The sequence below is a fragment of the Mobula hypostoma genome, chromosome 2, assembly GCF_963921235.1.
Source record: "Mobula hypostoma chromosome 2, sMobHyp1.1, whole genome shotgun sequence".
NCBI lineage: Eukaryota > Metazoa > Chordata > Chondrichthyes > Myliobatiformes > Myliobatidae > Mobula > Mobula hypostoma.
The window spans coordinates 241,042,337-241,065,076 of record NC_086098.1 but is presented as its reverse complement, the minus strand read 5'-3'; the positions used below and the strand labels follow the sequence as shown (position 1 = coordinate 241,065,076).

At 48.7% G+C, this 22,740-nt stretch overlaps 1 protein-coding gene across 1 annotated transcript in view; it reads right to left on the bottom strand.

Annotated features, from left to right (window-relative positions):
- LOC134342998 (mucin-2-like) overlaps positions 1–20,019 on the bottom strand; it is a 62,242-nt gene extending 42,223 nt beyond the window's left edge. Inside the window, exon 1 of the mRNA XM_063041781.1 lies at positions 19,862–20,019. Coding sequence (XP_062897851.1) covers positions 19,862–19,919 — 58 coding nt within the window. The 5' untranslated portion in view covers positions 19,920–20,019. The remainder of the gene's footprint in view (positions 1–19,861) is intronic.
- Positions 20,020–22,740: the final 2,721 nt, after the last annotated feature.

The window sequence follows — 22,740 nt, the reverse complement described above, 5'->3', positions numbered from 1 at the left end:
CGTCACAGTTTAAATTCCTACCCAATTTTGCGTCTCTGGGAAGTTAACAAGCCTTGCTTATACTGCAAAAAGGAGGAGGAAAACTCTGATCTCAAACCTCCGCAACTTTGCGGCGATACCCAGTCCTGGGAAAGGCTGTGGGAGTAAACCCTGCCGGGGGGAAAATAAACGGAGCTGGAGTCCCTAAGGCAGTCCTACGTCGAGCTCAACACTGACGGGCAACTCCTGCGATACCGCTAGTGCCAAACTGCATCAGTCTCTGTTGTTCTGTTAGGTTCATCAGATGTGTGGAGAGGGGCAGCAGCCTGCTCTCCATATTGTACTGCCCTGGTTTGAGCACTAAAGATTCAAATTGCATTTATTATCAAGGCATGCACGCAGTATACAACCCTGAGATTCATCTTCCCCACAAGCAGCCATGAAACACAAACACCATGGAACCCATTCAAAGAAAAACATCAAACTCCCAACACACACACACACAAAAATGCAAACGGCACGCAAAAGCAAAAGACACATAATAAAAAAACATCAAACCTCCCCCCCCCACCACCCAAACGCAAAAAAAAAAATGCACGACTGGCACCAAGAGCGAAAAGCAAACATAAATCAAAAACGTCCAGGCATATTCAGTTCAGGTCAGGTCTGCAGGCCGCCCAGGTTTAAAATTGCCGAAAATAACAACAAAAAAGTAATCAGAAACACATCATAACGTGAACCAGAGTCCAATCCACAAACTGTGCCAAGTAAACCTTGTCCAAGGCCCCAATTGCCGAACAGTCCTCCAAGGGCATTGAGTATGGAGGGAGTCCCCATCACACACAGACTCCTTCCTCCAAGGGCACTGAGTATGGAGGGAGTCCCCATCACACGCAGACTCCTTCCTCCAAGGGCATTGGGTATGGAGGGAGTCCCCATCACACGCAGACTCCTTCCTCCAAGGGCATTGAGTATGGAGGGAGTCCCCATCACACGCAGACTCCTTCCTCCAAGGGCATTGAGTATGGAGGGAGTCCCCATCACACACAGACTCCTTCCTCCAAGGGCATTGAGTATGGAGGGAGTCCCCATCACACACAGACTCCTTCCTCCAAGGGCATTGAGTATGGAGGGAGTCCCCATCACACGCAGACTCCTTCCTCCAAGGGCATTGAGTATGGAGGGAGTCCCCATCACACGCAGACTCCTTCCTCCAAGGGCATTGGGTATGGAGGGAGTCCCCATCACACGCAGACTCCTTCCTCCAAGGGCATTGGGTATGGAGGGAGTCCCCATCACACGCAGACTCCTTCCTCCAAGGGCATTGAGTATGGAGGGAGTCCCCATCACACGCAGACTCCTTCCTCCAAGGGCATTGAGTATGGAGGGAGTCCCCATCACACGCAGACTCCTTCCTCCAAGGGCATTGAGTATGGAGGGAGTCCCCATCACACGCAGACTCCTTCCTCCAAGGGCACTGGGTATGGAGGGAGTCCCCATCACACGCAGACTCCTTCCTCCAAGGGCATTGAGTATGGAGGGAGTCCCCATCACACGCAGACTCCTTCCTCCAAGGGCATTGAGTATGGAGAGAGTCCCCATCACACGCAGACTCCTTCCTCCAAGGGCATTGAGTATGGAGGGAGTCCCCATCACACGCAGACTCCTTCCTCCAAGGGCATTGGGTATGGAGGGAGTCCCCATCACACGCAGACTCCTTCCTCCAAGGGCATTGGGTATGGAGGGAGTCCCCATCACACGCAGACTCCTTCCTCTAAGGGCATTGAGTATGGAGGGAGTCCCCATCACATGCAGACTCCTTCCTCTAAGGGCATTGAGTATGGAGGGAGTCCCCATCACACGCAGACTCCTTCCTCCAAGGGCATTGGGTATGGAGGGAGTCCCCATCACACGCAGCCTCCTTCCTCCAACAGTGGCATGCGAGAGGCTGGTAGGCAGCGCACAACACCTGCTCTCCCTCCACACTCACCTCGATGATCTCAATCTTCCTCAGCACTTTAATTGGTTCGAAATGGAGTCAATCACGGGCTCGTGCCCCCTACAGGCTTCATGAGCTTGAAGCCCGCACCCTTTGCTTGAAGCCTCACGAAACACGCCCCCCCCTCCCCCACCTCTCGGAGACAGAGCACCAAATCACTGAAACAGCCTGAAACCATGCCTGGAAGGACTTAAAAAGTTGTAGTTCTGTGAACCATCTGGAGAAGCCACCCTTGGTGGTGTTCTTCTGACTCAACGTCAGCAAGCACTGATATCATGGACATCCAGAGTCAACACCAACCAGTCTGCATTGTCTCCTTAAGCTTCAGGCAAGCAAGGGTCAATACTGCAAACCTGAACATTTTCCACTAAAATGGACAGTTCGATCGCATTATATTCTGCTTGCCAGATCATTTCTCACTCATTTAAACCAGTCAGTTTTTTTTTGATTCCGTGTGCCCTTGTCACAGTTTAAATTCCACCCCATTTTGTCTCACTGGGTAATTAACAAACAAGTCTTTATCATCTCCTTAAATGGTAAAATGTCAATGCCCTGGAGCCGTACTTCAAGTAGCTACTTGTGCTGAAAGGGCTGAACGGTAAGTGAGGAGAACGTATTTCCCATGGGGGAGGGGGAGTCTTGGACCAGAGGGCACAGCCTCAGAATGGACAGATCTCTCTTTAGGACAGAGATGAGGAGGAATTTATTTAGCCAGAGGGTGGTTAATCTGTGGAATTCATTGTCCAAGGACTCCAATTCTTTGGGTGTATTTAAGGCAGAGATTAATAGATCTGAGACTGGGTCACACCGGTCAGTTGTGCCCCAGGACAGGAATATGTAGCAGCAGAGACAGGTTCCCAGGGAGGATACGTAGCTCGTCTGAGAGACCAATAATGTTGGCCAATTAGGAACCGTAACGTATCTGTTTTTGTTTACCACCACTGACTGGTGGGAAAATTATTATTTAACCTCCCTGTGGTCCGGCCCAGGCTGTACTTTAACCTGCAGATCCTGGTTCCCTGTGCCAGGCAGCATCAGTGGCCAACTTACATATATACTGAAGTCAGCACAAGACTGAGTAACATCAAGCAAGAGAAAGGTACGGGTTAAAATTTCCACCACTACAACAGCATAGTACAGGCCCTTCAGCCCACAATGTTGTGCCAACTTTTAAACCTACTCCAAGATCAATCTAACCCTTCCTCCTCCCATCGCCCTCCATTTTCCCTTCATCCATCTGCCTATCTAAGGGTCTCTTAAATGTCCCTAATGTACCTGTCTCTACCAATGCGTTCCACACACCCTCCCCTCTAAAAAAACAAACCTCTGACATCCCCCTTATACTTTAATTACTGAAATTATATTCCTTATATTAGCCATTTCCTGGACAAAAACTCTGGCTGTCCGCTCAATCTATGCCTATCATCTTGTACACCTCTATCAAGTCACCTCTCATCCTCCTTCACTCCAAAGAGAAAATCCCTAGCTCGCTCAACCTTTCCTGATAGGACATGCTCTCTAATGCAGGCAGCATCCTGGTAAATCTCTGCAGATTCTAAAGCTTCCACATCCTTCCTATAACGGGGCAACCAGAAATGAAAACAGGCATGGTCTGACACTACCATGAACTCAGTGGAGGGCAGTGCACGGAGGGTACCTTCTTAACACCCTTTCAACGTGCGTGGCTACTCTAGGGACCTCAAAGTGAGTGATGAACCTTCTGCTCAATGTCAGCAAGACCAAGGATCTGATTGTGGACTTTGAGAAGGGGAAGTCGAGGGAACACACTCCAGTCCCCACCGAGGGATCAGCAGTGGAAAGGGTTAGCAACTTCACATTCCTGGGCATCAACATCTCTGAAGATCTACCCTGGGTCCAACATAATGATGCAATTACAATTACAAAATCGCAGCTATATTTCATCAGAAGTATTTTGGGGAAATTTGGTATGTCACCAAAGACTTTCTCATAAATTTCTACAAATTGCCGTGGGGAGCATTCTAACTGGCACCATTGCCATCAGGTCCGGAGGCATCACTGCACAGGATCAGAAAAAGCTGGAGAAAGTTGTAAACTCAGTCCGCCCAGCATCGAGAGCATCTTCAGAAGATGCCTCAAGGACACGCCCTCTCCTCACTGCTATCATGGGGGGGCTGGGGTGGGGGCGGAGGGGGGAAAGAGAGAAAGACAGAATGTTGAAGATACGCACTCGTTTCAGGAACAGCATCTTCCCCTCCACCATTAGATTTCTGAATGGACAATGAACCCATGTACAATACCTCACTTTTTTTGCTCTTTGCACTACTTAGTTTATATTTTATACAAATCTTACTGTAATTTATCATTTATATATTGCAATGCACTGCTGCCACAAAACATTTCACTAATTATATTAAACCCAATTCTGATTCTATGGACATGGACCCAGAAAGACCTGCCTGTTCCTCCACCCCGCTAAGAATCCTTCCATTAACCTTGCATTCGGCCCAAGTTTAACCTTTCCAATCACCTCACACTTTTCCAGAGAGGAGACTGAAGGCATCCAGCAGCACATGAATTTACCCATTGTCAGGGTGAACAAAAACATAAACAAAACTGTTGAATTGTAGTGGCTGAGCATGAGAGAAACTTCATTAATGATTATCCTTAGATCAGGAAGCGGGTACAGAGCTGCGAATCACCTTTTTTGCATAATTGAGACAAGCCCAGGTGACATCATTGTGATCTGGACACTCTGGAGCACCTCTCTGACCCCACACTGCACGCATCAACTTTCCATTCCCCGGCTGAGGTTTCTTGCCCCTTCTCGCCCGCCCATCACCTCCCCCTTCCCTTTCTCCTACGGTCCACTCTCCTCCCCCATCCGATTCCTTCCTTTCCAGCCCTTTACCTTTCCCACTCACCTGACTTCACCCATCACCTTCCCCCACCCCCATCTTATTCTGGCGACCCCCCCTCCCCCCTTCCTTTCCAGTGCTGATGAAGGGTCTTGGCCCGAAACGTTAACTATTTATTAAAGTTCCATTGATGCTGCCAGACCTGCTGAGTTCCTCCGGCATTTTGTGTGTTCAGCATCTGTGGAACCTCTCGTGTCTGTAGATCAACCTCTACTCTGGCCCGTTAACCTGGGTTGTGGAGAGGTCGCTTCAGCGCGGAAGGCTGCTCGGCGGCTTTGGAGCCATTACAACTCGCTCTTCAGAGCCACGGGGAAAAGCTGGTCGCGGAATACAGTACCCTCAGCCAGCTCCCTCGAGGACACCTGCGATAGACTACGCCCCAGGAAGGACCCTCAGTACACAGGAATGCCCTCTTCTCATCAGTACCACCAGACGGGAGGCACAGGAGCCCGAGGACCCACACTCAGCTTCTGAACACTACCTCACTACGTCACTCTTTCTGAATGACTTCCTTTTCCAGATTTCTTATTGTTAGTAACTAATAGTCATTACTTACGTATTGTTGCTGCAAAACAACACATTTCCCAATACGTCAGTGATATTAAACCCAATTCTAAGGGCATTCCACTGCAACAAGACAGATCTTTGAAGATGGCACAGGGGGTATGGGGAAGGAATATCAGACCAAAGCAGTGGGTGGGTGCGTCGAACACGCCACCAGGGTGGTGGCAGAGGCGCACATTAGGGGCGGTTATAGGCACAGTTTCGATCGGCACATCAAATAGACACATGGACGACAGAGAAATGGAGGGCTTCGTGGGAGGGAAGGGTGAGATTGATCTTAGAGCAGGTTAGAGGGTTGGCACAACATCGTGGGCTGCAAGGTCCGAACTGTGCTGGAATGTTCCATGTTATAGCGCCCGCTGCCCGACAGGGGTGAGGAATTCCTGTGATTCACCTTCCAAACCAGGGGCTCCCAACCTGGGGTGCACAGACCCCTCCATTAATAACTGCTCACCCTATAACAAAATGTTGGGAGCCTCTGCTCTAAAACTGAGGCGTGTGGAAATTAATTCTTTTAAAGTCTTTTATGTTATTTTCTTTTATTCTCTCCGTGCCTGTAACTCTCCCACTTCTGGAAATACCTTCACATTTACCCCATCAAGCTCCCTTCGGTTCTTGTGCGCTCGTCACTGTCCTTCTAAACAGACCCAAACTGTCCACCCTCTCCTGGCAGGACCTCCCCCTCATCCCAGGAAGTAGCCTGGCAAACCTCTTTTGGACTACGCCCAGTGTGACTAAACCATTTATTTCAGTAGAGGAACCAAGACAGTGCACAGTGGTCAAGGTGTGGCCTCACCAACACCTTGCACAACTGTAACAAATCCCTACCTATTGGCAAACTCCAAGTCCTACGCAATAAAAAGGGCCAGTCTGCCATTTGTCTCAATTACTTGAATTATGAAACAGTACAGGCCCTTCAGCCCACGATGTTGTACCGACCTTTTAATCTACTCGCAAATCTAACCCCTCCCTCCATTTTTCCTTCATCCATGGGCCATCTGGGAGACTCTTAAGTGTCTTTAATGAACCTGCCTCTACTACCACCCCTGGCAGGAGTTCCTCACACACCCACACCACTCTAAGAAACTTACCTCTGATATCACCCCTACACTTTCCCCCAATCGCCAAAACATTATGCCCTCTCTAAACAGCCATTTCCGGTCTGGGAACGTCTCTGGTTGCCCACTCGCTCTTTGACTCTCATCTTATACAAATCTATCAAGTCACCTCTCACCCTCCTCCTCTCCAAAGAGAAAAGCCCCAGCTCAACCATCTCCCATAAGACATGTCCTCTGGTCTAAGTGACACCCCAGGGCGGAGCTTAGGAGGACAATGACGCCCTATAACGGTGACTCCTTTGCTTACATCTTCAGAAACAGCTCTATTTCTATTTTAATATCTCTACTTTCCCCTTTCAGGGTTCTTTTGAAGACCCTGACCTGGAGTTACACACTGACTCCGGTTCTTTGCGGGAATGAGACCCGCTCTCGGGGTCTCATGACCGGTTGCTACTCGACCTGCCAAGAGCGCAGCCTGGAAGACCAATGCGCCTTCAGGGTTCCGGGATTTCGTGGCTCTGGAGGCGGGGGGACTCGAGGTCGGCGCTGCCACAGAAGACTGGAGTGTCGTGGGAGACGGAAGATCGAAAGCAGTGAGCTGGCTATGTGCCCAGAGACCCGAGTTCTTTGGACACAGAGCTCGGAAGAAGCGACGCAACAGACTTTTAACACCTTAAGTCAGCAAGTTGTTTTGTTATGTCTCCCCTCTCGCTGTGAAACAGGGACACCTCTTTTTCCCTTATTAGGGAGAGAGAGAGCACCGGTGGTCTGTCGAATACTGGGTGAATGAGTAGCCTCTGGGGTACTGCAAGTCTGTGCTTACTGTTGCTTTGCTGCATGCTTGAGTGTTTGGTGGGGGGGGGACGCCGATGATTTTTTACTGATGGGGGGGGTCATTCCGGGGGGGGGGGTGCGGTTGTGGTTCTAACATTTATCATTCATTCTTCAGGGGCACTTCTCTGTGTGGATTTGTGAAGAAAAAGAATTTCAGTTTGTATATTGCACACATTTCTCTGACATTAAATGTACCTATTGAAACCTAGTAACTCTCCTCTGCACCCTCTCCAAAGCCTCCGCATCCTTCCTATAACGAGACAACCAGAAGCGAACACAATACTCCAAATGTCTGCTGACTCCTTGGTGCTTTATATATAGACATCCATTAGTCTCATGAGACCATGTATTCGCACCTTGGAAGGTTTCCAGGGCGCAGGCCTGGGTGAGGTTGTATGGAAGACCAGCAGTTGCCCATGCTGCAAGTCTCCCCTCTCCACGCCACCGATGTTGTCCAAGGGAAGGGCATTAGGACCCATACAGCTTGGCACCGGTGTCGTCGCAGAGCAATGTGTGGTTAAGTGCCTTGCTCAAGGACACAACACGTTGCCTCAGCCAAGGCTCAAACTAGCGACCTTCGAATCACTAGACGAACACCTTAACCACTTGGCCACGTGCACTAGAAAACCTAGACCCACCTCCCTCCCCACCCCAAAACGCTCATTTTCAATCTCTAGATCGTTCAGATGAATTTATTTTCCTATATTTAGAATACCCGCCACCATACCACCCCAGATAACCCACCTTTGGGTTTATCTTTACCAAAGTGCATGACCTTGCATTTGCTGACATGAACTCCATTTTTCCTCTTAAAGGGAAAACTGTCAGGTTTTGTCCCGCCCAGCGCTGCTGCAGAATTCACAACTCCCTCATCGCTACTTGCCCTTCCAGCTATCAAATTTGGAAGCCTTCCATTTCAGTCGGAATATAAACAGTAAACAATAGAGGGCCAGGAACCGATCCCTAGCGCACATCACCGGTTACATCCCTTCAGCTGAATCAGGACACTTATCCGAACTTTGTTTTTCAGGTGCACTATCTTGGATCGGTCATCTCTTTCATAACACGCCGTCCTCAGCAGAAAACTGAGCCACACTCCTCAAATTCCACCATGAGAAGCTTGTTAATTTAGTTTGCCCTGTGTCACTAAAATCTTCCAAGACAATTCAAAAGTCAGGAAGTTCTGTTGCAGCTTTATAAAACTCTAGTTAGGATGCGCCTGGAGTACTGTATACAGTCCTGGTCACCCCGTTTTGTTTTTTTTTTAAAAAGGATGTTGAAGCTTTGGAGAGGGAGCAGAAGAGATTTACCAGGATGCTGCCAGGATTAGAAGGCAGGAGAGGCTGGACAAACTTGGGCTATTTTCTCAGGAGTGCCAGAGGCTGAGGGGAGATCTGATCGAGGTTTACAAGATTATGAGAGGCAGAGATAGAGTAGGCAGGGAGTAGCTTTTTCCAAAGGTTGAAATGCCTCATACATTCAAGGTAAGAGGTAATTTCTAAGGAGATGCGAAGGGCAAGTTTTTTTTAAAAAAACTGTGGTGGGTCCCTGAGGTGATGGAGGAGGCAGAAACTTTAGTCTTTTAAGAGACATTTAGGTAGACACATGAATGTGAGGAAATGGAAGGATATGGCCATCCTGCAGGCAGAAGAGGAGATCAGTTTATTTAGCCATCTGATTTCTAATTCAGTTGGTTCAGTACTAACATTGTGGGCCGAAGGGTCTGAGCAGGAGCTGTACTATGTGCATTCTCTGCCACATCAATGGTCCAGATGAGGGTCAATGGGACCGGGCAGAACAACAGTCTGGCACAGGCTAGATGGGCCAAAGGGCCTGTTTCTGTGCTATTGTCCTCCTATTGTCTTGAGATGCTCATTTTGGAGACCTAAGTTACTCCCACCCACTCCATCTTTCCCTTACTATTCAGAACTTCACTCTAAACTTAACACCACAAGACATAGGAACAGAACAAAGCCACTTGGCTCATCAATCTACATCACTAACCACTGCCTGCATATCACATCTCCACACTGGAAGAGATTTGAGGACCAGAGGGCCTGAGTTATGGGGAGAAGTTTCGGCTAGGTCTTCATTCCTTGAAACAGAGGAGATCAAGGGGGTGACCATGGAAGTGTTTAAGATCATGAGAGATGTAGACCAGGTAGATGGTGACAGTTTTTAGCCCTGGGTAGAGGTTTAGGGTGAAAGGGGAGAATTTAAAAGGAACTGAAGGGGCAATTCTCTCCCTAAGCAGAGGGCAATGAGTATATGAACAATTTGAACATAGAATGGTACAGGCCCTTCGGCCCACAATGTTATGCCGACCCTTAAACCCTGCCTCCCATATACCCTCCCCCACCTTAAATTCTTCCATATACCTGTCTAGTAGTCTCTTAAACTTCACTGGTGTATCTGCCTCCACCACTGACTCAGGCAGTGCATTCCACACACCAACCACTCTGAGTAAAAAACCTTCCTCTAAGATCCCCCTTGAACTTCCCACCCCTTACCTCAAAGCCATGTCCTCTTGTATTGAGCAGTGGTGCCCTGGGGAAGAGGCGCTGGCTATCCACTCTATCTATTCCTCTTATTAGCTTGTACACCTCTATCATGTCTCCTCTCATCCTCCTTCTCTCCAGAGAGTAAAGTCCTAGCTCCCTTAATCTCTGATCATAATGCATACTCTCTAAACCAGGCAGCATCCTGGTAAATCTCCTCTGCATCCTTTCCAGTGCTTCCACATCCTTCCTATAGTGAGGCGACCAGAACTGGACACAGTACTCTGTGTTTGCCAGAGGAAGAGGTCGAGGCAGGTGCACTGGTATCATTTAGGAAGCACGTGGACAGGTACGTGGAGGGGTGAGAGGAATATGGACCCAATGGAGGTAACTGGGACGGCATGGACTAGTTGGGCCACGGGAACTGTATCCATGCTGTGTCACTATGACCATTAACACCCATAGTGCCATCCTGCCTCTTTCACCTGTTCTTTGGACGCATCTTCAGATATCCCACCCTGCAAAAACTCATTTCAAGGAGGTAGCACCATCAATTTGCGGGAGACTTCCGGGGGAGGTGGGATGTCCGGAATAGAGTAGCTCCTTAGCAGCGAGTTTAAATAACGTTAGCTATGCTAATGAATGAATGACACCTGTTAAACTCCCCTCAACATGTCTTTTACAGTCTTACCCCACCATGGGCAATAGAAAAGTCACTGTTGCAAACAGTGCAGCGAGCAACACTGTCAGTATTTTTGACCCCTATTAGGCAGGGGTACACTTTAGTGTAGTGTGGGGTGACGTGCGTTTTATATTTTTTTTGGAACACTCTGCCACTCTGACGTTTTTTGGAACTCTCTCACTCTTTGTAGTCGCGCTCTCTCGCTCTTGTGCTCGCTCTCTTGCGCGCGTTCTCTCACGCTCACTCTCAAAAAAATCAATTTCTGAGACATTGTATATGGTTTGCGGGCATCAGGGAGCCACTATTAATTTGCGGGAGACTCCCGGAAATTCCGGGAGAGGTGGGATGTCTGCATCTTATAACCTGGAAAGTTGAGTATTCTCCCGTCAACCTGCAAGAACAGCTTCAAAACACATCACAGCAGCACGTCACGTTCCACAAACTAAGAGGCGAAAGAGTTAGCACAACGTTATGCGGTACAGGCAGCCCAGGTTCAATTCACACCACTGCCTGTTTAACATAGACCATTGAAATCTACAGCACATTACAGGCCCTTCAGCCCACAATATTGTGCTGACCATGTAACCTACTCTAGAAACTGCTTAGAATTTCCCTACTGCATTGCCCTCTATTTTCCTAAGCTCCATGTACCCATCCAAGAGTTGCTTAAGATATCCTACTGCAGACATCCCACCTCTCCCAGAAATTCCGGGAGTCTCCCACATATCGATAGTGGCTCCCTGACACCCGGAAATTATATAATATCCCGGAAATCGTGTTTTTTTGAGAGGGGGAGGGAGAGCGAGCATCCTGATTGGTCTTTCTTTGCGCTAAGAGTGGTCCCCAACCACTGGGCTACGAGGAAACGATATGAGTCAGCTGCACCTTTCCTCATTCCCTGTCACGCACTGTTGAATTTTAACTGTGCTGCAAATGTTTGTTCATATTTTCTGTCACAGTCTGTTTAGTAACTTTTCCCTGCACTCTCCAATGCCACGCTTTCATTTCCTCCGGATCTGTTAAAATTCCCGGACACCTCCCTGCTCCCACCAAGCTTCAGGGCCCAATCTACAACCCTATTTTACACTATCGTCACCACATAGGTCCCAGCACGGTTCGGGAGAAGGCCATCCCGATAGAACAACTCCCCCACTTCCCCAGAAAGTGCCACTGGAGCTGACTGGATCCTCGAACAACAGTCACAAGGGGACCAGTCGCCTGGGTGAGCCACACCACGTCACACTCTCCACCTCTGGTGCTTCCTTTTACAAATTCCCACCAGCTTTGACCCCTTCAGTCTATTCTGTCATTTGTGAGGCCTCCATTGGTCAAGTCGACCATGGATTGTGCATCGTAGCTGCCTACGACCAGTCAATACGCAAGCCAGGGCAGTACAATATGGAGAGCAAGCTGTTTCCCCACGTAGCCATCTCAGTGGGATGGGAGGGAGGGCAAGAGGCTGGGTGTGCTGTTATTTTGGTGCTGTTGTCATGGACGCAATGTCCAGCAGGACGTGTTACTGCCGGAACATGTGGCAACACTTGTGGGCTGCCCCCAGCACGTCCTTGGGACGCGTTGGTTGCTAACGCAAATGATGAATTTCACTGTATGTTTTGACATACACGTGATAAATCTGAATCAAATGAAAATATTTAATAGTAAATGGCCTGTGTGCAGCTAATGGTCGGTTCATAGAACAGTACATGCCCTTCAGCTCACAATGTTGTACTGACCTTTTATCCAGCTCCACAATCAACCTAACCCTTCCCTCCCACAAAGCCCTCCATTTTTTCTTTCATCTACATGCCACCCACAGGCTCATTTATTATCAAAGCTTGCATTCATATGCAACTCTGAAATTTGTCTTCTCCAGATAGCCACAAAACAAAAAACATGAAGGGTGTTTGGAGGGAAACACCACACACATACACACAATGGCATCCCGATCATCAATTCCCAAAGCCCCCTTCCCCGACACAAAAATGGAACAGGAACATCAATTACCCCCCCCCAAAAGAACTCTACCCTACACAAAAAAACTAACAATACCCTCTTTTAAATGCCCCTAATGTATCTAGATTTTATCATCCACCCCCCCCAGCAGTGCATTCCACACACATACCATTCCTACCTCTGACATCCTTCTATACTTTCCAATCAACTTAAAATCAAGCCCTCTTATATTAGCTATTTCTTGTACATCTCGATCAGTTGCCTCTCATCCTCCTTTACTCCAAGGAGAAAAGTCACAGCTTGCTCACCCTTTCCTTATGAAACACACTCTCTAACCTAGCTAACGCCCTGGTAAATCTCCCCTGCATCCCCTCCAAAGCTTCCACATCCTTCCTATAATGAGGCAACCAAAACTGAACACAATACTCCGAGTATGGTCTAACCAAGGTTTTGCTGACCTGCAACTTTACCTTGCAGGATTTGATCTGAATCCCCAACTAATGAAGGCCAACACATCATACACCTTCTTGATCACCTTATCAACTGGCACAGCAACTTTGAGGAATCTATAGGCGTGGTCGAACTTTTAAAGGCATTATCTTGAAGATTGGCCTTGTGGTACGAGACATCTGGACTTGACCTCGAAGAAACTATTTTGCTATGTCACGTCCTGCAGCTCAGCAAAGTAGGGCTCTAGCTTCAGATTGGACGTGTAGGTAAAGTGTATAATGCAAAGGGTCCTCAGTCTTTGTCTTTGAATGTCTAATGTGACTTTGTAGGAAGCTGTTCTCCTAGAATCCCAATAGATTTCCACCATTCAAATTTTGTCCGAGCCCCAGAAAGCAGAGAAGTTATTTCCCGATGCTGTCTTTGTGATGTCTCATTTGTTTAAATGGTGAAAGGCTGGTCTCTGCTTTGTGGTTTTGATACCACAGTCAGATATCCTGCTGAAAAAATGAAAATAAAAGTTTCCTAGTGGGAAGTTTCAATTGTTATTAACATACCGTGATACTGTGACGCTGCCTGGATTAGAGAAAATGGAGGGGCTATGTGGAAGGGAAAGGTTTGATTGATCTTGGAGTGAGTTAAAAGGTCAGCACAACATTGAAGGGGCGAATGGTCTGCACAGTTCTGTTCTATAACCTGGTGCCGGTGCTAAAACAACTTAGTTCTGAATGTCCATAGGACAAACGAGCTGGTTGCTGACCCAAGGAATTGGTGAGTGAGGGGTGGAGACAACTGTCTAGAGAGGATTTAACACAGTGCCGACCCCTTCAACAAAGACACTGTGGAGATGAGCATACGGTGGACTGCTTCATGCTCCTTGAGGCCTTCCGTCGGTCAGGGTCGACCGTGGATGCCGCGTCCCAGCTGTCCACGTGATACGCAAGCCAGGGCAGTGTGATATGGAGAGCAACAGGCTCCCCCTCTCCAGGTGGTTGATGAACCCCCAGGAACAGCAGAGACCGATACAGTTTGGCACTAGTGGCATCACAGGAGTTGCCAGTCAGTATAGGACTGCCTTAAGGACTCCATCTCCAGATTTCCCCCCCACCCCCCAACACCTCAGGGTGGGTAGAGCTGCAAGCCGTTGAAGGTTTGAGGTCAGAGTTTTCCTTCACGAGCTGCAGAGCACAGCTGATGAGCCCCATCTGTCTGAAGCGACTAGTTTCAAGGCGCCAGTAACCTGCTTTCACCCACTTCTCCTGTCAATAGAAATGACTACACCGGGCTTAGGAGCTAAACCACACATGAAGGCTAGGAGCTGGACTTGGCTGTCAGAGGCCATTGTGACACACAACACTGGGAGCATTTATCACCACCACCCCACCCCCTTTAAGGAACCACTCTCTCATAGAAAGATTTAAAAAAGTTAAGTAGACTATTTGGCATTTCAAGAATGCTCCAATCTTTAAGATGATCAAGGCTTACATCCATTATTTGCCTGCCCTCACCTTCTTCCCACACCTTTTCATCTCAAACCATTAGAACTGTGACTCCTTCAATAACTTGGCCTCAAATGCCTTTCACGGTAGAGGAGCCCAGTTTGCCATGGAAGTATTCCCCACCCCCCCACTGCTCCCATCTCCCGTCAATCCCAAATCCTGGTGGGTGCAGGCTCCTCTCTGCATGAACATCCTCCACCTGGTCTGTTCAGACCCAGCAGGACTCTACATTTCAAGGACATTTCCTATCCTTCTACTGAATGGACGATAAAGGCTTACTTGTGCATCAAGTCGACGCCATAGGTACGGTGCAGCTGTGAACCCTATGCACTGCCTACGCGGATCCCTACGCCTTAGCCTGACGCGCACCTCTCCCAAAACGTAACTACGCGTCGTGGCGACGCAGACCGCAGCAACTGTGATTGGTCTGCTTGGTAGCATCGCATTTCCTCCTACACCGCAATAGCTTCCCATTGGGCGACTGAAGGGCAGGGAAGGAACTCTGGCTGCAATGCTTTCCATAAAGCTTTACAGACCTCCGAAATTATGGAGGACACATTTCGCTTTTACGAGAAAAGACCCTCGCTTTAAACCTGTGTACCCCGAGAAAGCCTACCATGATAATGAAGCCTTGCACAGGCAGGTGTGTGCACATGCGTGACGTGCGTGAATTGCAGAGCGACGCAGACACAGCAACGCACAGGTATAAATGCTGACAACGGCGTAGCCCACTTGCATAGGCTACGTCATAAGCTGGTATGCACAAGTACAAGTCAGCCTTGAGGCCCTTGACATCTATCTACCTTGCACCTTTTCTGCATTTTCTCTGTAACTGTAACAAATTATTCTGTGTTATTGCTTTCCCCTTGACCCTTGTACTGCCTCAATGATATTTAGAGAGAGTGTGGAACAGGTCCTACCAGCGTTCGAGCTGCAGTGCCCAGTGACCCACCTATTTAACCCTAGCCTGATCACAGGACAATTTACAATGACTGATTAACCTTTGGACTGTGGAGGAAACCTGAGCACATGGAGGAAATCTACACACACACACGGGAAGGAGTGAGGAGTTGAACTCTGACGCCCCGAGCTGTAATGGCATTGTGGTCTGTATGGATAGAAACGATTCACATTCATGTATCACGTACATTGAAACATATACCTGTCAAATCAAATCAGTGAGAATAGCGCTGGGCAGCCCGCAAGTTTCGCCATGCTCCCAATGCCAACATAGCATGCCTACAGCCCAATTACCCCGACCATATGGCTTTGGAACGTGGGAGGAAACCAAGGCACCTGGAGGAAACCCACAGGGTCCTGGGAAAAGGCCTGACCAACTACTGGAAGTTCAATTTTTGACACTCCATAGCCCACGGACGGGGAGGCCGCAGAAAACATTGACCACTTCCCATATCCACGAGTCACCGCTCAAAGGGAGACATTCATCAGCACCTTCAATGCACAGTGCAGTTGATCAAAAACTGAGCACGACCAACATTGATCCAAACCCATGTGTACAGTCTTGTCTGAAACTGTCCACCATTTATATTGGCTTATAATTGGACTGACAGTGAAAAACTTTGCTTGCCTGCCACCCAGACAGATTATTCCATCACCAAGTACATCAAGATAATAAAAAAACAAACAGAATTTAGAATATAGAATGTATTACAAGGATCACAGCTCAAACACCGGTAGGACCTGTTCCACTCTCTCTAAATATCATTCAGGCAGTACAAGGGTCAAGGGAAAAGCAGTAACACAGAATAATTTGTTACGGTTACGGAGAAAATGCAGAAAAGGTGCAAGGTAGATAGATGTCAAGAGCTTTATTGTCCATTCAGTAGAAGGATATATTCTATATCACATACATAAGGAAAAAGGATGTGATTCAGGCTCAGGCTTTGAGAGTGTGCAGTGGGGCTTTTAAAACATCACCATTATCAGTCCTACAGGTAGAAATGGGAGTAATGCCTTTGGAACGAAGGAGGATGCAATTGATGGCAAACTACTGGGCCAATTTTCACGGCACGTGGCCAAGTGGTGAAGGCATTTGACTAGCAATCTGAAGGTCATGAGTTCGAGCCCCAGCCGAGGCAGCGTGTTGTGTCCTTGAGCATGGCATTTAAACACACAGTGCTCTATGACGACACCGGTGCCAAGCTGTATCGGCCCTTGCCCTTCCCTTGGACAACATCGGTGGCGTGGAGAGGGGAGACTTGCAGCATGGGCAACTGCCAGTCTTCAATACAACCTTGCCCAGGCCTGCACCCTGGAGAGTGAAGACTTTCCAGACGCAGATCCATGGTCTCGCAAGACTAACGGATGCCTTAATTTGCAGGGGCACAATGATTGTCACCCTGCAAAAGGAGTGTTGCAGGAGTGCTGGGAAAATGGGAGGTTTCAGAGGGATAACTTTAGTCGGGTAGGGAATGATATTGCTAAAGAATGTGGAGTGTTTGATCTCAGGATAAGTCCTTCAGTAGTTTATCCAGTTGTAGCTCCATGGAAGCTTGTATGGCCTGACATAGACTGGCATTTGTTAGAGGTAAAAGGGAAAGGAAAATATGAAATTGATTTGGTAAGTGCATTTAACTGTCATGTGATGGAAAAGTATAGTGATTATACTCAAGATTTATATAGATGGTGCTCAGGAAGCTGAAACAGGAGTGACAGGGTTTGCGGTGTCTATACCGCAAAAGAAATTGGAATCAGCAGAACATCCAATAAGTTAGGGGTGTTTACAGTGGAGATGCTGGCAGTGTTGGTTGCGTTGTGATGGGTGGAGAAAGCTAGCTTGAGAGCCTGGAGGTACATGCTGGATTTTCTGCCTCATGAGGGGTGGGGGGAGAGAGAATGACTGAGATGGCCCGGGGGGGGCGGTCCTTGATTGTGCTGGCTGCTTTCCTGAGGGCAGCGGGAAGTGTGGACAGAGTCAGTGGAGGGCAAGGCTGGTCTGTGTGATGGACTGAGCTGTGTCCATAGCTCTCTGCAGTTTTGCTCCCCCAGAGATCCAAAGACACACTACAACAAAAATTGAAAAAGGTAAACAGAACTCGGATCCACGGCACCCACTATACTGCCTAAAATCGAGGAAAGGCTTTGCTACAGTGGAGGAATTACCGCACGGGACATCTCTTCCCCCCCCCCCCACCCCCAAACGTACAGGATTGACCTCTGGCAACAAACAGAAGCCAGAACCCCACCAAACAACACAGTGCAAGACCCCACAGAAATGTTGCCAGACGGGGCACTGCTTGATAGACGGAAGTGGGGCACTCTCAACAGAGTGAGAGCGGGAGTTTGTAGGACGGGAGACAACATGGTGGTGAGGTTTAAAGACCAGCGAATCCTGTGAGTGTGGCGAAAGGGTGCAGAACATTGAACACCTTCTGTGCAACTGCCCACTCTCACCTGATTTAGCCAACACTGACCTGCTCAACATCAACAAACAACAGTAGAGTGGCTGGCTGTCTGGTGTGACAAGCGATGGTGATGATCTGCAGTTTCTTGCAGATGTGCCATGATACACTGGACAGAATGCTTTCTGTGGCATATCTACAGAAGTTGGCGAGGGTCACTGGAGACATGAGTCTCATCTTTCGCCTCCACAGATGCTGCTTGGCCCAGGCAGTTCCGCCAGTAATAATCCCTTGCTTTATGCCCCCGGTCCCCAGTAATAATCCCTTGCTTTATGCCTCCGGTTAGTTACAACACACAGCTCACACCCGCCAGCACACCTCAGGAAGGATAGAAACCAGGGATAGACCCACACCCGGCGGAGGAGGAGGATTGGACATGGTCGATCAAATGGTAACTCCACCAGGAACAGTCCCAAGCCCGGCTGAGAAAGGTGGTGGGGGGGGGGGTGTTGGACGTGGGGCTAGCAACCCCATCCCATTAAAAAACTCAAGAGTGACAGAAACAGCACAAGAAGCTGCAAAAACCTCACCCCTGGGAGAGGTATCTTCACCCAGAAGTTGTGGTAAAAGCGGCTAGTCCGCCGGCACAAGGCCGGTCAACCCAAGCCGAAGAACAGCCGGCAAGGCAACGTAGAGGCTGGCACCGAGAAGGGCTATACCGGGCGGTCTAGTGAGCTGCTGTCGGAGCCTAAGCCCCAGCAGGGCTTTATAAAAAAAAGATGGCAACTAACCTATGCGGTCTCTCGAGGCCTTAATGCACACAGCTGGACAACCAAGCACCCTAACAGGAGGAAACGTTCGAGGGTGTGTCCAAACCCTTGCCGAAATATCACAACTCACTCCTGATCCGTCAAGAACTTCTCCCAGCCCTGGGAGTGGGAGGAGGGCGATACTCCCCGGGTCATCACCTCCCGCCCCTTCTACACTGGCCTCAGGACCGGAGTGGAATCACGACCCGACCTCCCCCCACCCTCACCAGAGTGGAATCACCACCCGACCTCCCACCCCCACCCCAAATTCCCGAGACAGAAGGCGATAGAAATAGCGCAGTCGGACACGCGCGGAAAGGATAACGAAATTCTGCAAAACTTTTTTTTAAAAAGTCATGGTGTTCAACTTAAAGCGTCGAGGGCGAGACATCTCAGTAACTGGGATCCCAACACATGCATCGTTCACGGCTCTCTCTCCCTTCCTTCGCCCCGTATTTGTCGTCGAATTGCTCTAACTCCACCCTAACGTGAAAAAGCTTTTCACGGTTTCGCCTTTGACAACACTGGGCCGTTCTTCAAGCAGGGCGCCCTTCCTCCAGGACCATTCCTCCTTCTCCCCTCTTCCCGCCTCTGGGATTTTTCCTCCCCTCCCCCCTCTCTTCCCATCCCCCTTCTGGGAACTTTTCCCTCACTATCTCTCTCTCTCCTCTCACCCTACTGGAACTTGTTCCTCTCTGCTAGTTCTCCTTTGGGAATTTTCTCCCTCCCTTCTCATCACCGTTCTGGGATTCCACCCCTCCAACCCCTGCCTTTGCATCTCCTCGACCCCCACCCCCACCCATCCCCGCGTTTTATTCACTCCCTTCTGGGACCTTTCCTCCCCTCTCCCATCTGGAACCTTTACCCCTCCCCCTCCTATCCGTCTCTGGGACTTTTCCCTCCCCCCCCCGCTCACCCACTTCTGGGACTTTTCTCTCCCCCGCTCACCCCCTCCAGAACCTTCCCACCCCTCCCCAATCCCCCTCCGGAACCTCCCCCCCCTCCCCAATCCCCCTCCTATCCTTCTCTTCCACACCCCTCTCTGGAACTTTTCCCTCCTCCGCTCACCCACTTCTGGAACCTTCCCCCCGCCAATCCCCCTCCTACCCTTCTCTTCCACACCCCTCTCTGGGACTTTTACCACCACCTCTCCTCTTTCCCCTTGCCTTCCCCCGCTAGGATCTTCCCACCTCCCCCTCCACCTCGGGTCCGGCACTCGCCCCCTCCCATATCTCGGGAACACATTCCCAGCGCTCGAGTTATGATCCACGACCACTCACCTGCCCCAAAGCAGTTGCCCAACACCAAGAGGGTAAAGACGTGGCGGGCCAGATCCATCGCGAGAGTCGGTTCCAATTCGGTTCAAGAGACCAGTTCTCTCTCGCTGCCCAGCACCTGACCACACTGCCGCAACTAAACCAGATACCGAGGACCAAGACTGACAGAACTCCGCCCGCACCTGGATCAGACCCGCCCGAACTGCGCAAACCCCGCCCACACCTGGTTCAAACAGCGCACACAAGTGGATCAAACCAGCGTGCACCTGCTCAAACCCCACCCACACCCGTCTCAAACACCCCTCGCACCCCACAGCTGTCTCAAATATCCCCTCCCCCACACCCTGTTCAAAACCCCACCCACACCCGTCTCAAACACCCCTCGCACCCCACAGCTGTCTCAAATATCCCCTCCCCCACACCCTGTTCAAAACCCCACCCACACCCGTCTCAAACACCCCTCGCACCCCACAGCTGTCTCAAATATCCCCTCCCCCACACCCTGTTCAAAACCCCACCCACACCCGTCTCAAACACCCCTCCCACCCCACAGCTGTCTCAAATATCCCCTCCCCCACACCCTGTTCAAAACCCCACCCACACTGCTCTCAAACACCCCTCCCCCACACCCTGTTCAAAACCCCACCCACACCTGTCTCAAATATCCCCTCCCCCCACACCTGTCTCAAACACCCCTTCCCCCACACCTGTCTCAAATATCCCCTCCTCACACTTGTCTCAAACAGCCCCTCCCACCCCACACCTGTCTCAAACCTCACCCCACACCTGTCTCAAATACCCCCTCCCCCACGTCTCAAACAGCCCCTCCCACCCCACACCTGTCTCAAACCCCACCCCACACATGTCTCAAATACCCCCTCCCCCACACCTGTCTCAAACACCCCTCCCCCACACCTGTCTCAAATACCCCTCCCCACCCACACTTATCTCAAACAACCCCTCCCCCAGATCCTGTTCAAAACCCTGACCATACCCAGCTGAAATCCCCACCCCACCATCAGATCCCACCCATACCACTCTCAGACCTCACCTATACATTCTTCAACCCCCCCCTCACCCACTTTCCCTCAAGCATTACCCTCAGCTCCCTCACAAACTCTGCCCACTCCAGACTCCATCCCACCCACACCTACCTCCGACCTCACTACTGCCCTGCGAGAGGACACGATTCACCCAGTCTCCCAGCACACCTGGAAAATCAGGTGAAGACATTGCTGATGTCTCCAGGGCCTCCACATGCCAATTGTAGATAAGCCCAAGTCTCTGAAAGGCACAGGGCAACACCAAAGTCCTTGTTATTTATTGTTTATATATTTATTAATTAGAGTAATTTTACATTGTACTGCTGCTGCAAAACAAATTTCAAAGTTCCAAGCAAATTTATGATCAAAGTACATATACGTCACCACATACAACCCTGAGATTCATTTTGTGCAGACATTTACTCAATAAATCCATAGAATAATAACCATCACAGATCCTTTTTCTTTCTTAATCTTTTTATTAGTTTCATAAAAATAAACATAACATGGTAATGGTACAAAGTTATTGGGACTACATTGTTATAATTAGCATAAGTGATTATAAAGCCAGTTAACACCTAAATGATAAAACTCCCAATCATATAGGATACAAATGAACAATATAAAACAAAGAAAAATATCTAAAAAAATCATGAAAAAGGAAAAAAAATATAACCCCCCCCCAAAAAAAACTAATCTAAACAGAATTAATCAACTAAACTAAAAAAAAGACATGGGCTGTTTTGTAACATCGTTTAAAAAAAAGAGAAATGAGAAAACCTTAGGGTTAAGGACTCCGTTCCTCTCAACCAATATTACAGAGAAATAAAATAAGTTTGGAAAAGGTCAAATTACATCATATGAAAATGTTGAATAAATGGCCTCCAATTCTTTTCGAATTTAATAGAAGGATCATAAACAACACTTCTAATTTTTTCCAAATTTAAACACAGCATAGTTTGAGAAACCCAATGAAATGTGGTAGGAGGGTTAATCTCTTTCCAATTCAGCAAAATGGATCTTCTAGCCATTAAAGTAAGAAATGCAATCATCCGACGAGCTGAAGAGGTTAAATGATTTGATTCTATCATTGGTAACCCAAAAATAGCAGTAATTGGGTGAGGTTGTAAGTCTATATTCAAAACTGTTGAAATAATATCAAAAATATCTTTCCAATACTCTTTCAACAAAGGACATGACCAAAACAACCATCACAGATCCATTAAAGACCAACCAGAACAAACTGTGCAAATACAAAAAAATAAATAATAATAATGAATAAATAAACAATAAATATTGAGAACATGAGGTGAAGAGTCCTTGAAAGAGAGTCCATCGGTTGTGGGAACAGTTCGGTGATGGGGCAAGTGAAGTTGAGGGAAGTTATTTCCTTTGGTTCAAGATGCTGATGGTTGAGGAGTAGTAGCTATTCCTGAACCTGGTGGTGTGAGTCCTGAGGCTCCTGTACCTTCTTCCTGATGGCAGCAGCGAGAAGAGAGCACGGCCTGGGTGGTGGGGATCCCTGATGATAGATGCAGCTTTCCGCTGACAGTGCCCCATGTAGATGTGCCCAGTGGTGGGGAGAGTTTTACCCCTGAAGGACTGAGTAATATCCATTACTTTTTGTAGGATTTTCCATTCAAGGGCATTGGTGTTTCCATACCGGGCTGTGATGCAGCCAGTCAATATACTCTCCACCACACATCTATAATTTCACATCATATAAACCAGTGATAATAATAACTCTGATTCTGACTGAATTTCAGTTGCTGCCTCGATGGGACTTGAACACACTTCTCTGGATCAACCATTGAGGAGTTGGGATCCCAGATCAGTAGT